Source organism: Lottia gigantea (genome assembly GCF_000327385.1).
Source record: "Lottia gigantea unplaced genomic scaffold LOTGIsca_41, whole genome shotgun sequence".
In the NCBI taxonomy this organism is placed as follows: domain Eukaryota; kingdom Metazoa; phylum Mollusca; class Gastropoda; family Lottiidae; genus Lottia; species Lottia gigantea.
In genome coordinates this window covers 1,811,303-1,826,832 of record NW_008709421.1, presented here as the reverse complement: position 1 = coordinate 1,826,832, position 15,530 = coordinate 1,811,303, and the positions used below count along the sequence as shown (strand labels likewise).

General features: G+C 33.3%; 1 protein-coding gene across 1 annotated transcript in view; it reads left to right on the top strand.

Annotated features, from left to right (window-relative positions):
- The window catches only part of LOTGIDRAFT_122591 (hypothetical protein), a gene marked incomplete at both ends in the record, with an annotated part of 69,285 nt that extends 55,030 nt beyond the window's left edge, over nucleotides 1-14,255 (top strand). The window contains 4 exons of the mRNA XM_009060274.1: nucleotides 1,822-1,896; nucleotides 4,174-4,352; nucleotides 12,998-13,165; nucleotides 14,106-14,255. Coding sequence (XP_009058522.1) covers nucleotides 1,822-1,896; nucleotides 4,174-4,352; nucleotides 12,998-13,165; nucleotides 14,106-14,255 — 572 coding nt within the window. The remainder of the gene's footprint in view (nucleotides 1-1,821; nucleotides 1,897-4,173; nucleotides 4,353-12,997; nucleotides 13,166-14,105) is intronic.
- Nucleotides 14,256-15,530: the final 1,275 nt, after the last annotated feature.

Genomic DNA, 15,530 nt, shown 5'->3' with positions numbered 1-15,530 from the left:
AATGCCCTTGACTTTGTTAAAACGCGTCGAAATTTGTTAAAAATAGTTCGTGAGAAGGATTGAAGCTACAGTTTTCTACCGATTCTGATGAAACTTGGCGTGATCATTGGAAAATAAGATCTCGAACAAGTTCTAATTTGACGCATTTTTGATGAACGGTTTTTGAGCTATTGCCCTTGACTTCATTAAAACGCATCAAAATTTGTTAAAAATAGTTCGTGAGCAGGATTGACGCTACAGTTTTCAACCGATTCTGATGAAACTTTGTGTGATCATTGGAATTGAAAAGATCTCGGACAAGTTCTAACTTGACGCATTTTCGATGAACGGTTTTTGAGTTATTGCCCTTGACTTTGTTAAAACGCGTCGAAATTTGTTAAAAATAGTTCGTGAGCAGGATTGAAGCTACAGTTTTCAACCAATTCTGATGAAACTTGGTGTGATCATTGGAATTGATAAGATCTCGGACAAGTTTTAATTTGACGCATTTTCAATGAACGGTTTTTGAATTATTGCCATTGACTTTGTAAAAACGTGTCAAAATTTGTTGAAAATAGTTTGTGAGCAGGATTGAAGCTACAGTTTTCAACCGATTCTGATGAAACTTGGTATAATCATTGGAATTGATAAGATCTCGGACAAGTTTTAACTTGACGCATTTTCGATGAACGGTTTTTGAGTTATTGCCCTTAACTTTGTTAAAATGCGTCAAAATTTGTTAAAAATAGTTTGTGAGCAGGATTGATGCTACAGTTTTTAACCGATTCTGATGTAACTTGGTGTGATCATTGAAATTGATAAGATCTCGGACAAGTTCTAACTAGACGCATTTTCGATGAACGGTTTTTGAGTTATTGCCATTGACTTTGTTAAAATGCGTCGAAATTTGTTAAAAAAAATTTGTGAGCAGGATTGACCCTACAGTTTTCAACCGATTCTAATGAAACTTAGTGTGATCATTGGAATTGATAAGATCTCGGACAAGTTCTAACTTGATGCATTTTTGTTGAACGGTTTTTGAGTTATTGCCATTGACTTTGTTAAAATGCGTCGAAATTTGTTAAAAATAGTTCGTGAGCAGGATTGAAGCTACAGTTTCCAACCGATTATGATGAAACTTGGTGTGATCATTGGAATTGATAAGATCTCGGACAAGTTCTAACTTGATGCATTTTTGTTGAACGGTTTTTGAGTTATTGCCCTTGACTTTATAAAAACGCGTCAAAATTTGTTCGTGAGCACAATAGAAGCTGCAGTTTTCAACCGATTTTGATGAAACTTGGTGTAATCATTGGAATTGATAAGATCTCGGACAGTTCTAACAAGAGATATTTTTGATGAATAGTTTTTTAGTTATTGCCCTTGACTTTGTAAACATGCGTCAAAAGTTTTTTTTTGCCCTTGATTAGAGCTGTGTGATTTAATTGTTTGTTGTATTTGGGTTATTGATATTGATTTTTAAAAATTTTGTGGAATTATTCAGCATAAATAATTTCTTTAATAATAGAAAATTCATACTTTTGTCACTAAAGACTGTTTTATTATTTCTGACAGCTGCCAGTGGGCGTATGTTATCTTGCATCGCAAGCTATCTTTCATTTTGATTAAGACCTACCATGATTTGTCACCATTATCACACACATATATACATATTCATGTTCATTGTTAGACATGTGGTTGTTGTATACTGTTGTTTGTATATTTTTAATAAACTTAATCACATCGCCAATTAGAGAATCATTTGCATTATTGATAATCAAACATTGGAATTTTTGCAGTTCAAATTATTCAAATTATTTGGTGCTTCTGTTTTATTTTCAGAATACAAGAAAGCAAAACACGAAATAAAGAAAGCTTCCTCTGATACAGTCAGATTACAGAAAAAGGTGAAAAAAGGTAAATTTTAAATTTTTTTGGCAATTTATCTTTTTGAATGTTTACCCATGTGCTGTGGGATAGAGTATCCATATTATTTGGACCAGTAAAAAACTTTGTGAAATGGTTTGTGTTTCTTTTATTTTATTGAAAATATAAAATGGGTGAGATTATATTGGCATTGGGTCGTCCTCAATTGCTCGTTTGAAGATATTCTAGAATGAGTTACTACCCTTGTTCTTGAAATGCATGTAAACACTCATGAAGGCACAATTCTTGAAGGATTATGATGAAACTTGGTATGAGTGTTTATCACCCTAGGATGAACCCTATTGAAAAATCGAAAAATAGTAGTATGAGTCATTGCCATTGTTTTTTGAAAAGTTTAGTCTGTAAACACTTTAGAAGGCTTAATTCGGATTTGGACAAAACTTGATAATCTAGGTCAAGTTCGAAATTGGTAATAATGAACTGTTAATATGTAGTTATTGCTTATAGATACGATAGAAACTACAGTTTTTATTATACGCCCACATGGATATGTGGTCGTATATTGTCGTCGCCCCTGTATGTCGGTCAGTCGGTCAACATTTCTTGTGAGCACTAAAGAGACTACAGTTTTTATCTGATTTTGATAAAACTTGGTGTGATGCTTTAGATTGATAAGATCTCGGTCAAGTTCGAATTTGACATATTTTCGATGAACAGTTTTTGAGATATTGCCCTTGACTTAGAACGCCTTGAAATTTGTTAAAAATTGTTCGTGAGCAGGATTGAAGCTACAGTTTTCATCTGATTCTGATGAAACTTGGTGTGATCATTGGAATTGATAAGATCTCGGACAAGTTCTAACTTGGCGCATTTTCGATGAACAGTTTTTGAGTTTTTGCCCTTGACTTTGTTAAAACGTGTTAAAATTTGTTAAAAATAGATCGTGAGCAGGATTGACACTACAGTTTTCAACTGATTCTGATGAAACTTGGTGTGATCATTGAAATTGATAAGATCTCGGACAAGTTCTAATTTGATGCATTTTCGATGAACGGTTTTTATACGCCCACATGAATATGTGGTTGTATATTGTCGTCACCCCTGTCCGTCGGTCCGTCCGTCAACATTTCTTTGAGCACTATAGAGACTACAGTTTTTATCTGATTTTGATAAAACTTGGTGTGATGCTTTAGATTGATAAGATCTCGTTAAAGTTCGAATTTGACATATTTTCGATGAACGGTTTTTGAGATATTGCCCTTGACTTAGAACGCCTTGAAATTTGTTAAAAATTGTTCGTGAGCTGGATTGAAGCTACAGTTTTCATCCGATTCTGATGAAACTTGTTGTGATCTTTAGAATTCATAAGATCTCGGACAAGTTCTAACTTGACGCATTTTCGATGAACAGTTTTTGAGTTATTGCCCTTGACTTTGTTAAAACGCGTCAAAATTTGTTAAAAATAGTTCGTGATCTGGATTGAAGCTACAGTTTTCAACCAATTCTGATGAAACTTGGTGTGATCATTGGAATTGATAAGATCTCGGACAAGTTCTAACTTGACGCATTAATTTCTTCAATATGAGAAAATTCGTACTTTAGTCACTAAAGACTGTTTTATTATTTCTGACAGCTGCCAGTGGGCGTATGTTACCTTGCAATGCAAGCTATCTTTTGATCTTGATGAAACTGGGTATGCATGTATATTGATGACGTCTAAGTCGTGTTTGAAATTGGTTACAATAGGATGAACGGTTTCAGAGTTAATGCCCTTTATCTTGATGAAACTTGGTATCCATGTTTATATTGATGAGATCTCAGTCAAGTACGAAATTGATAATAATGGGATGAACAGTTGCAGAGTTTTTGACCTTGTGTGTATGTCGATGAGACATTGTTCATGATGATAATTTGATGAACTTTTATTGAGAATTCACTTTTAGGCCATTAAAGACTTTATCATTGCTGTTATCAGTGGACGTATGTTACCTGGCAAGCTATTGTTTTCAATTTCTTTAGAAGTTTTTTTGTTTTCAAATTCCATCACACGATGTGCCAAAAATAGTGCATGTGTTGCCAATTGAAAATCCATCTAGATATATATACTGTTTTAAACACAACAGATTTATTTAATGAAGAAGTTCCAAAATTTGTGCATTTTCATAAAAAATGCTTTTTTCGATTCTTCATATTCTTAGAATGAAATTAGAAAGCATGAAAAATGGCATGAAAGCATGTTGATTTTATAAATCAAAACATTATAAAAAGATTAATCAAATGCTTTCTCCTTTCTAACGACATCACTAGATGGTGTTAATATTTTTACAGGTAAAAATGACATGCAATCTAAATTAGATCATGCCATGCATGACGTCAATGATAAATATAAGTTATTGGAGGAAACAGAAAAGAATGCATTACGTACAGCATTAATAGAGGAAAGAGGGAGATTTTGTTTGTTTATTAGCTGTATCAAACCATTTGTGGTAGGTAAAATATTAAAAGTTGTCTTTGTTTATTTTTCTTGGTCAAATCATTGCTTATTGTTTGATTAATTGATGTTTCTAAAGAATAAATCAAGTACTCTTGAGTGCTAAGATTGTGTGAGGATGTAGAAAAGCTTGGGAATTAAATTTCCTGAAATTCGATTGAAAAAGCTAAAAATAGATTCCTTGTTTACTCACTTACTAAAATAGATTGTGATAATCTAGCCACATTTTCGTATAAAAAATTATTAACCAAACCATGTTTAAAAGACATATTTGTAAGTTAGAAATAATGTAATTAAACACAATGTGTATTTAGAAAATAACAAAAAACATCGTCTCTTTTCCCTATTTTGGAGACATAACCATTGAAATTTAAAAATTTTCGTTTGGTATTCGGCTGTGAAAAGGCACACATAGAGTTACCTCCCTTATGGAAATTGTGAGACCTGATAATCTTTATTAAGTGGCCGCTTGATCATTGGAATCCCCTTGTCTTTACCTAATTATGAGTTCATTATTGACTTCTGAGACAAACTGGTATTTTTCCCCAATTGTTAGAACACCTGCTTTCGATTTATATAAATATTAGCCGTCCAATAATGGAATATATATATAAACTAGAACTGTTCTAATAACAGTACTGATGCAGGGCGTGTTACGACATTCAGGTACATAAGAAGATGGTCTATTGCAATTACATTGACCTAAATACTTTTCTGCATCTCTAGATTCAAATATCCAAATGTGCCTAGAGTTTAATGTATATTGACTAGGAATATTAATATTGTTTTATATTTAATTGAATTACAATCTCACACTTCCAGGTGTTTTTCAAATTCCTAATGATTGTTAGGAAGGAAGCTACAATTACTGTATTCTCAGTATTTGTACCAACAATATTTTCAATATTGTCAATTAATAAAGACCAAGTTTGATGAAATCCGGATAAGAAATAAGAAATTTGGTAATGCGCATGTGCACAATAAAAATTCAATATATCCATCAATTATAGAATTGGATTATACACCTATATACAAAGTTTGATGAAATTTGGACAAGAAATAAGAAACTTGGTAATGCGCATGTGCGCAACAAAAATTCAATATTTCCATCAAATTTAGAATTGGATTACACACATACATACCAGGTTTGATGAAAATTGGATTAGCAATAAGAAAGTTGGTAATGTGCATGCGCACAACAAGAATTCAATATTTCCATCAAATTTAGAATTTGATTATACACATAATTCCAAGTTTGATGAATATCGGATAATAAATAAGAAAGTTGGCAATACGCATGCGCACTACGCAAATTCGATTTATCCGTCAAATTTTGAATTGGATTTACACATACATACCATGTATGGTGAAATGTGGATAAGAAAAAAGAAAGTGGGGGTATACCTTCAATATGCTGCCGTGAGCTCAAACTACAGTATATCATGATTTAATTCAACCGAGAGCTTATTAATTATATACCATAACTGGACATAAAACAATTTTTAAGAAATATAAAAGGGAAGGTGTCTTTAAAACAACTTAAACTTTGATTTCTATTGGGGTTGACAGCCGGGTTAATCTAATTAGTCGATTTATCTAATAATAACCCCATTATAAGTGAATGGAGTTTTGAATTTGCATGTAAGGCATGCTTGTTATATAATAATGGAAAGCTGAGAATTTCTACATTACAAAATCGAAAGAATTATTGCGATATCTCTATAAGGGACCAAGATGTAGCATGTTAAAGGCTCAAAATGGTCCATATTTAGACCCCTGTAAAATCGGAAATAGGTGAAGGTCAGCAAACATGTTACTTCCGGTACGAATTTTTTTATTTTAAAAAGTTTGTATTAAGGCTGGTAATATAATGCATATGTTACTTTTGACATAAATCAATTCCACCGGAAGTGACGCCACCAGAAGTACTTACATCGAAACCGGAAGTGATGACAATTTTTTGAATGTGTGCTATCATTCCACTTTGCTTGCTGTCTACACCTTGCAAGTTTCAAGTCAATCCACCAAATGACAACCGAAATAGTATTTTTCGATTAATTGCGGCAAAAAAAAGTATGCAACTAATTTTTCGAAAATCAAAGGTTTTTAACTGCTATCATTTGCCCTTTGTTACAAGAAAAACAATGAAAAAAACCCGATCAAAATCGGTTGATAAACATGCCCTCTAGAGGCCATTTTCCGTTTGTCGCTAACGTCGCTTCATGTTGCTCAGAAAATTTTCTTTTTACATTCATTCCACAATCCTCCACAGGTTAGAAAACATGGTGAAATCCGTTTGCCGTACCCGTTGCCGTTTCCGAGAACTAAGCTCCTGGGATGAAGAAAAAAATAAATAAACTAGAGCCACAAGTGGCACAGAGTGGGACTTAGCAAATGTAGCAAATTGCAAAAGTCCCTGAAAACATCAACCTTCCACGATAATTAGATCAAGCGCAAGAACAGTCTAAAGTTGAGAAATGTTTATTTTTTAGGAGATTCTAATACCGGAAGTAGACGTCAGACCTCACAAATGAAAGTATCAGCAGATAGCCAAGGTCAATGACCTTTGATCTTGTAAAGGAGAAGGTCTAAAAAGGTCAAGATCAAGAGATATACGCCATTAAAAATTCAAATTGCTAACGACTATACAACCGGAAGTTGACATAGGACAGCAAATATAAAAGTATAAATAGATAGCTAATGCCAATGATGTTTGATCCTACAAAGGTCAAGGTCAAAATTAAAAATTTTGAATTTCCAAAACCTGTTCCTTTTTTTGAACTATGAATTGGAAACAACGGAAATTCTAAGACAAAGTGTCTCAAAATATGAGGTAATTGTGTAAAAAGTTCCATTTTAAACAAATGTGTACTTTGCGAGTTATGCCCCTGGCCAAAAATGTCAATAATAAGTAATTTAACCCGGATGTGCCCCGCCCACCTCAATTTTTTTTGCATAGGTTAATTGATATTCAAAATGTTACGTTATGTTCCAAATGTCAACCTCCTACATAATACAGGTCAAAAGATATAGGTCAACAAATGTCAACAAAGGTCAAAATCGAAAAATGAAAATATCCAAATGTAAAAAACCCATTCCTTTTTTGGAACTATAAAGCTGAAACAACTGAGCTGTTAACACAAACTGGCCAAAAGATGAGGTAATTGTGTGCAAAGGCCCTTTTTGAACAAACGCATCCTATGCGAATTATGCCCCTGCCTCTAAATATAAACAATTGGTAATTCAACCCGGATGTGCCACGCCCACATAAGTTTTTTGGTCATAGGTGAATTCATATTCAAAGTGTGTAGTTGTATTCCAAATATCAAGGTTCTACATCAAATAGATCATAAGATATACATACACCAAGCTCAAAAAGACGCAAATATTGTAAAAAAAACCTCAAAATTTGAAAAAATCACGAATTTCAATTTTGCTTAAAAAAAACGATTGTTATATATCTATGTAAAGTGCATGAGAAGCACATTAGGAAACCGAAAAAATTAACCCTCTAGGTTAATTAGGTCACGCGCAAGAGCAGTCCAAAGTTGCGAATTTGGCTTTTTACGGATAGCTATAAAACCGGAAGTACATGTCGGAGGTCAAAGGTCAAAGTATCAAATGATAGCCAAGGTCAATGACATCAAAGGTCAAGGTCACATAGTGTGGGTGATTCAAGTTGGAAAAAAATTTAACCGGAAGTTGCAAAAAAGCAAAAGCGAAATTCAAAATTCAGCTCCCAACGATTTTTGCGCAATCGATTGCGGAATACATTCACTTCAAAATTGAGCATATCAATATTTACCCTGAGGCCCCATTTTGAGTTTTACAAAAGTGTGTTTTTTCAATATGGCCGCCAAAGTATCACTTCCGGTCTAGATTTTATTTTAAAATCGGCCATAAAATTTTATTTGCTAATGACCGGCTAAGTTTTGTTGACCTACATAAATTACACCGGAAGTTATTCAACCGGAAGTAGATTTGAAGTTCAGTCACTTCCCTCTTTAAAAGCGGAAATGATGTACAAAATTTGACTGTACCATAAAAAAAAAAAAAAAAGAATTGACATTTCGATAACACAAAAAAAAGAATTGACATTTCGATAACACAATAACACAATAAACAGTTTGAAATTGAACGCACTGCAATAAATGAAAATAAGGGAAGTGAACTTAAATAATAATTGTGTCTTAAAACAGGGTAAAAATTACTTTTTATACGCCCACATGAATATGTGGTCGTATATTGTCGTGGCCCCTGTCAGTCGGTCAACATTTCTTGTGAGCACTATAGAGACTACAGTTTTTATCTGATTTTGATAAAACTTGGTGTGATGCTTTAGATTGATAAGATCTCGGTCAACTTCGAATTTGACATATTTTCGATAAACGGTTTTAGAGATATTGCCCTTGACTTAAAATGCCTTGAAATTTGTTAAAAATTGTTCGTGAGCAGGATTGAAGCTACAGTTTTCATCCGATACTGATAAAACTTTACATATTTTCGATGAATGGTTTTTGAGTTATTGCCCTTGACTTTGTTAAAAGGCGTCGAAATTTGATAAAAATAGTTCAAGAGCAGGATTGAGCTACAGTTTTCAACCGTTTCTGATGAAACTTGGCATAGTCATTGGAATTGATGAGATATCGGACAAGTTCTAACTTGACGCATTTGCGATGAATGGTTTTTGAGTTATTGCCCTTGACTTTGGTAAAACGCATCGAAATTTGTTAAAAATAGTTCGTGAGCAGGATTGAAGCTACAGTTCTCAACCGATTCTGATGAAACTTGGTGTGATCATTGAAATTGATAAGATCTCGGACAAGTTCTTACTTGAAGCGTTTTCGATGAATGGTTTTTGAGTTATTGCCCTTGACTTTGTAAACACGCGTCAAAAGTCGTTTTTTGCCCTTGATTAGAGCTGTTTGATTTTATTGTTTGTTGTATTTGGGATATTGATATTGATTTTAAAAAACTTTGTGGAATTGTGAACTATTTTTTAGTTATTGCCCATTTTTGATGAATGGTTTTTGAGTTATTGCCCTTGACTTTGTTAAAACGCATCGAAATTTGTTAAAAATAGTTCGTGAGCACTATAGAAGCTACAGTTTTCAGCCGATTCTGATGAAACTTGGTGTGATCATTGAAATTGATAAGATCTCGGACAAGTTCTAATTTAAGGCATTTTCAATGAACACTATCAGAGTTAATGCCCTTGACTTTGTAAACACGCGTCAAAAGTCGTTTTTTGCCCTTGATTAGAGCTGTGTGATTTAATTGTTTGTTGTATTTGGGATATTGATATTGATTTTAAAAAACTTTGTGGAATTACTCAGCATAAATAACTGGCATATATATATATAATTGAATTCAAACTAATAAAATTTCTTCGATATGAGAAAATTCGTACTTTAGTCACTAAAGACTGTTTTATCATTTCTGACAGCTGCCAGTGGTTATATGTTACCTTGCCTCGCAAGCTATTTTTTTTATTTGCATAGCAGTTTTTTTGTTCTATGAGTTGAATTTGCATAGCAGTTTAAAATTTTGTATAGCAATTTCTTCTGTGATAGTTAAAATTGTGAAGCACTTTTTTTTTTAAAGATGTAGGAAGAGTATGTTTATTAAAAGTTATGATTAGTATCATTAAAAAACTTTGATTCTTGAATTGTAATTGTAATACAAAATATATATTTAAAAGAAGAAGCCTTTCTTTAACCTCAAATGCATTTTAATCACCATGCAATGTCCGTTCTTTTTGACCCTCAGGTAAATCTTTGTAATACTATGTTGAATGAAATTAGTAACAATCGGATGATTGGTTCACATATTAAACCACTACAGACTTTAACATTTCCGACAGCTAGTTGTGGGCGAATGTTGCCTGGCAAGCTGTCTTTATAGGCTTCCAGTACTTTGCGAAATCTGCACTTTGCGAAACGAAACGAAATATAAGCACTTTACGAAATATTTATTTCTAGGGATGCCTTGAAAAACCTTGATTTCAAAAAACACCATAAAAAAACCATTTTCTCTTGAAAAGTCCTTGAATTTTGAGTTGAGTCAAATTGTGTATATTTTTAACAATTTAATAAGCAGACATTTTTATCTGAGTAAGATTTATCAACAGAACAGCCGTTACTGAAAATAATAAACGTTGACTTGGAAGTATTCAATATAGATTACATAGTGGGGGTTATGAGCAACAGCCTTGGGTCATGTAGTCTCGTTTGTCATCTATTATATCTACTATCTCCACACACCATGTTGATCGATTGATTATTATGTTACTCTTTATTTAACTTGTAAGGTTACGTCTCGCGATGTTTATCGACTTAAATTGATACCATGCTTTTTATTTTTCACTGTATTTGATCAATACCTAATTATACGAGAATTTTAGTGATTTTTTTCGCTATTTTGGCAGAATGACCTGTTCGAAAAAAAGTAATATTTCAGAGCTGGGCCCACTGGGAAATGGTCTCCTTGGTAACATGTACCTCTTGATCGCTGCCATTGTTCTAATCTAAGTTTATCGCTATGTCCAGAAAATGTACTTTTAACCGATCGTGGTTACAAATGAGTGAATTTAGTAAATGGAGGTTAAAGATAACCGAAACCATGCTCGCTGTTCAGTTTGTAACAAAACTATAAACCTGGCAAAAATGGGACAAGCAGCTCTGAAATCTCACATGAGTAGTGAAAAACACGTCAGTTTGATGAAGTCAATGGAAGGACAGATAATGGCAGTGTCTTCAAATGTCGGTGGCGGTGACAATCCCTACCGATCAAAACCTAGTTTACAACCGATGAATCCTCTTCAACGCAGGTCAAGTAGCGATGTGACAAGTTACGTGCATACACATGTTATGGAGACAAGAGAACCAAACTTCCTGATGATTTGCAAATACACACACATCTTCAGGCAAAGAACAGATTAACCCAATACGTTTTGTTATTATTTTTATTATTTCAATCTGGTACGAGTCGCTTAGAATAAAACAGTTATAAAGATTGTATTACTTTTTATTAACTCTCCTCTAACTGGCAGTTTGTGTCTTCTTTCCTGTCAATCAGCTTCATTGAGACAATAGTTTTATACCAGTTGTGGAACCAGTACACTGATTCTCGGCGACTTTTTGACTCCTTTTATAATCTTTAGTAATTAACAGGGTAACAAACGGTTATTGCCAACGATTACCCGGTCCGTAAAATTCACTAACCGTTTCAACACTAGTATCGACATTAATTTGATCAACATAAACCTTTGGACCCACTGCATTTTTCTTAGCTTAGGCAATTAGAACGATCATCATTTAATGAAGCCATAATGGATTCCTACCATGAGAAGAATGTTGGAATGTTACTAAGCAACTATCAAGGAAAGTGACATCATTGAACTTCAACTGACATCTCATGTGTGTCTGTCCCTGAGGAAGGGGGCCTCTGTGCTCTTGAAACATGTTGGACTATAGGACTACTTAGTTTTTTTCTATAGCAGACTATTTTTTGAATGTTAACACATAAAATTGGGGTAGTATATTGTTGTCACCCATGTCCGTCCGTCTGTCCACAATTTCTCGTAAACACACTAGAGAGCACAATTCTTGACTGATTCTGGCATGATTGTATGTAATCACCCAAGGATGAACCCTGTAGAAAAACAGAAAAATCGAAAAAATATTTAGTATGAGTTATTGCACTTGTTCTTGAAATGCTCGTAATCACTCTAGAAGGTGCAATTCTTGACGGATTTTGATGAAACTTCGTGTGAGCGTTTGCTATCACCCAAGGATGAAGGCTATTGAAAACCAGAAGAATCGAAAAATATTTAGTTTCAGTTATTACCCATGTTCGCGTTCAAGTTTTAGCCTGTAAACACTCTAGGACAATTCTTGACAGATTTTGACGAAACTTGGAAATATTATACAGTATCGCCCAAAAAAGTTCAAAAGAAGTGTATGTCTGAAGGTTGAATATTTCATACTTTCAACGGAGCAGACACTAATGGCTGCCCTCTGTATCTCTGATATGTTTAGTTAAAATTAACTAGTTTATCCTGTGTTTTGAATATAACAAGTTGTACCAGTGCCTTGTTAAAGAATTGGAGATTCCATATTTGTGACTTGGATGGTAAAATTGTTTATATTCTGAATTTAATTTTGGTTTAAAAATATTTTACTGAACTAAATAGTGACTAATGAAGCATGAAATCATTGATTTTTACAGAGCTATCAATTTTGTTACTATCTTTACCACAGTGCTTTCTACTCACTATGTTCACTTACTCTAGAGATCAACTTTTATCTAAAAAAGATATGACCAGCCTCCTTCTTTTCTGAAACTGCCCCCTACTGTACAGACTTTTGAGCCTCCTGGTTAGATTCTTGCCTGCTAACCTGAAGGTCCAGGGTTCAATCCCAGCATAGATCGAGATAATACCTTCATTAGCCAACATGGTGCAGAAAAATTTAATTATTTTTTAGTCAAACAAAGCTGCTGTCTGGTTAGTTATTGTCTTTGATACTATACCTTACCTTTACCTTCTAATTTGACGAGTCTTGAAATATAATCCCCCCATAATTCTTTCAGAAGTTATAATGATGATAATTGTCATTTTCTTATTGGATTTTTTTCCAGGATAATGAAGTAGCATTATTAACAGAAATAACACACCTTCAAGAGATTATGCATAGTTTATGTCAACAAGCCAGTGATCCCCATAATTTACCAGAAGCTAGTGAACAGGTCATTACTGATATTAAAGGCATTGATGCTGCTACTTTTAATTTAAAGGGAAAAAATCATGTAAGTCCATGTGACCAAATTGACGAAATTAGCTATGTAGACTCTCTGAGTCAAAAAACCCACTCATAGAGTGTCATCAAGCTTCACAGATGAGTATGTCGCCAGACAACCTTGTCTCAATACTTATCACAGTGAGCAAGTGATCTTGATAACCTTCACGTGGATGTTTTGAGTGCTCTAAGAGTAAATTGAAAATTAAGGTGGAAATTATATTTTCTTTCAGCACAAACGTGTAAAATTGAAGAGATGTAACTTTAACTATGTCTGGTACCCTTGTTTTGTAAATTCAGTTTGGATAAACTATAAATAAGTGTAAATGTGTCCATATCTTAACCATATTCAGAGTGACCACTTTAAATCTATGCCATATTTGTTCATTTTTACTTTTTGGTTGATTTGAAAGCTTGTAAAAGCACGAATCTTGTGATCAAAACCTCTTATTCTTTTCTTGATGGATTGTAAATAATCTAAAATCAGCAATTAAATAACACATATATTAACAGTCGGTTTTAAAAACTTGTAAAAGATTTTTTTTCTGAAAACAGAAAATCCTCATATAATGTACTATAATACAAGTTATTGAGTGAATAGATCAGAATACAAGAATTATATGAGGTTTAAGTTGTCAATCATGAAAACCATGCATAGAAACGCTCTATCCAGACATAGTTTGAGATAATACCTTCAAATTTTCATTTATTCCTGCCAGGGCTAATAGTCTCTGAACAATGAGTGGTACACTTGTCTTTAATTATACGATCATTAGAAATGTAATTAGCAAATAGACAGGTAGGGGTTTTTCATAAGCTACTGTATAATATGATTGCAGGGACAGATTCATACCATTATAAGAGTTATGGTGGATATATTATATTTTAAATCAATTATATTTCATACCATTTTCTGTTTGCATATCTACTTAAAATGTAATTTTTTTCAGCAACACTCGCCTCCCAGTTCCCCAAGTTCACTGGGATCACGCAAATCAAGCATGTGTAGTATTAGTAGCATCAACAGTTCCTCAAGTGGTTCATTAAAATCTCAATCACCAAGCCATAGTTTACGAGCTAGAAATGTTTCACAGGTATAGTATAAATGCATACTGTTGACCCCTATCCATCTACAAATGGCGTCAGAACACAATGGAGGCTACACTTTGGATTTCATTTACATAACATTAAAAATTTAAGGGCCAATTTTAGGGCGAAAATTAAGAAATTTTAGAGCTGAATTAACTAAGTCGGAGCAGTTTAAGATATTTAAATGAATTACTTGAGCACATTTGACACTAAAGGAACTGTCAAAAACACTTGAGCATCATGCTCTCGCATTTTGTTGTGAGTTCGGAGGTGAGAATTCCCCCAGGAAAATTAAAAAAGATAGGTTTGATAGGTTTGATTTGCATGTATCTGAGGCCATTCCCGACAGCATTCTTGTTGAGATAGGAAATGACATCAGAAAAAGTAAAAAAATAAATCGTCAAGTCGACTTGTAATAAAATCAATAGTATTAGAGTATATGTAGCTTCTTTTCGGGACTAATCTCTTTATCAAGCGAAAAGAAAACAAAAATGAACAGTAGGCAAGAAAGGTACTATCTCCACGAAGAACAACACTAATCTGACAAGAACATTCAGCTTACTCAGATGAACAAGAAAATATTTTTTTAATGAAATAAAAAAATATGGCTCACAGAAACATGAAAGAATAACAAGATAATGAGATCAAAGAGTTTAAAAAGTTGGACAGAAACTAGAAAGGGTACATGAAAGGAGTGTCATAAATGAAATGATCAAAAAAGGTAAAAATTTTGGGAAGACATTAAAAAATTAGGGCTATTGCTTTTTTAGAATTTTTCCTTGGATTTCAGAAGTTTTAAAGGGATTTTAGCAAAACTATAAAAAAAAATAGGATTTCTATAGGAAATTTAAGGGCCCTGGACAGCCTGAACTTGGTATGCTTATGTACAGTCAAGCTTCTAGGAATAATATTTTTTGAACCAATTTTATGGCAAACCATTTTATGTAGTCACATACATAATAATATTGTTACAAATATATTAGTAATTTTCTAAAATTTAGTGAAGGATTAAGGTAAAACTTGAGACAATTTGTGTAGGCCAATGTAATCACAAGAATGAAAAATGTAAGACCAAAAAATACTTTTAACAGAAAATATATATTTCTCAATCATGATTATGGGGGATATTGCCCTGAAGTCTTAAGTACAAGATATGCCTTGGCATAATATATCACCTTACAGATTAAATCTTCATTAAGCAACACCCTTAATTAATCTGTTTTACTTCATATTGAAGAGACCTAAATTTCAAGTGAACACATTGGAGAATATGGTATTATTAATAG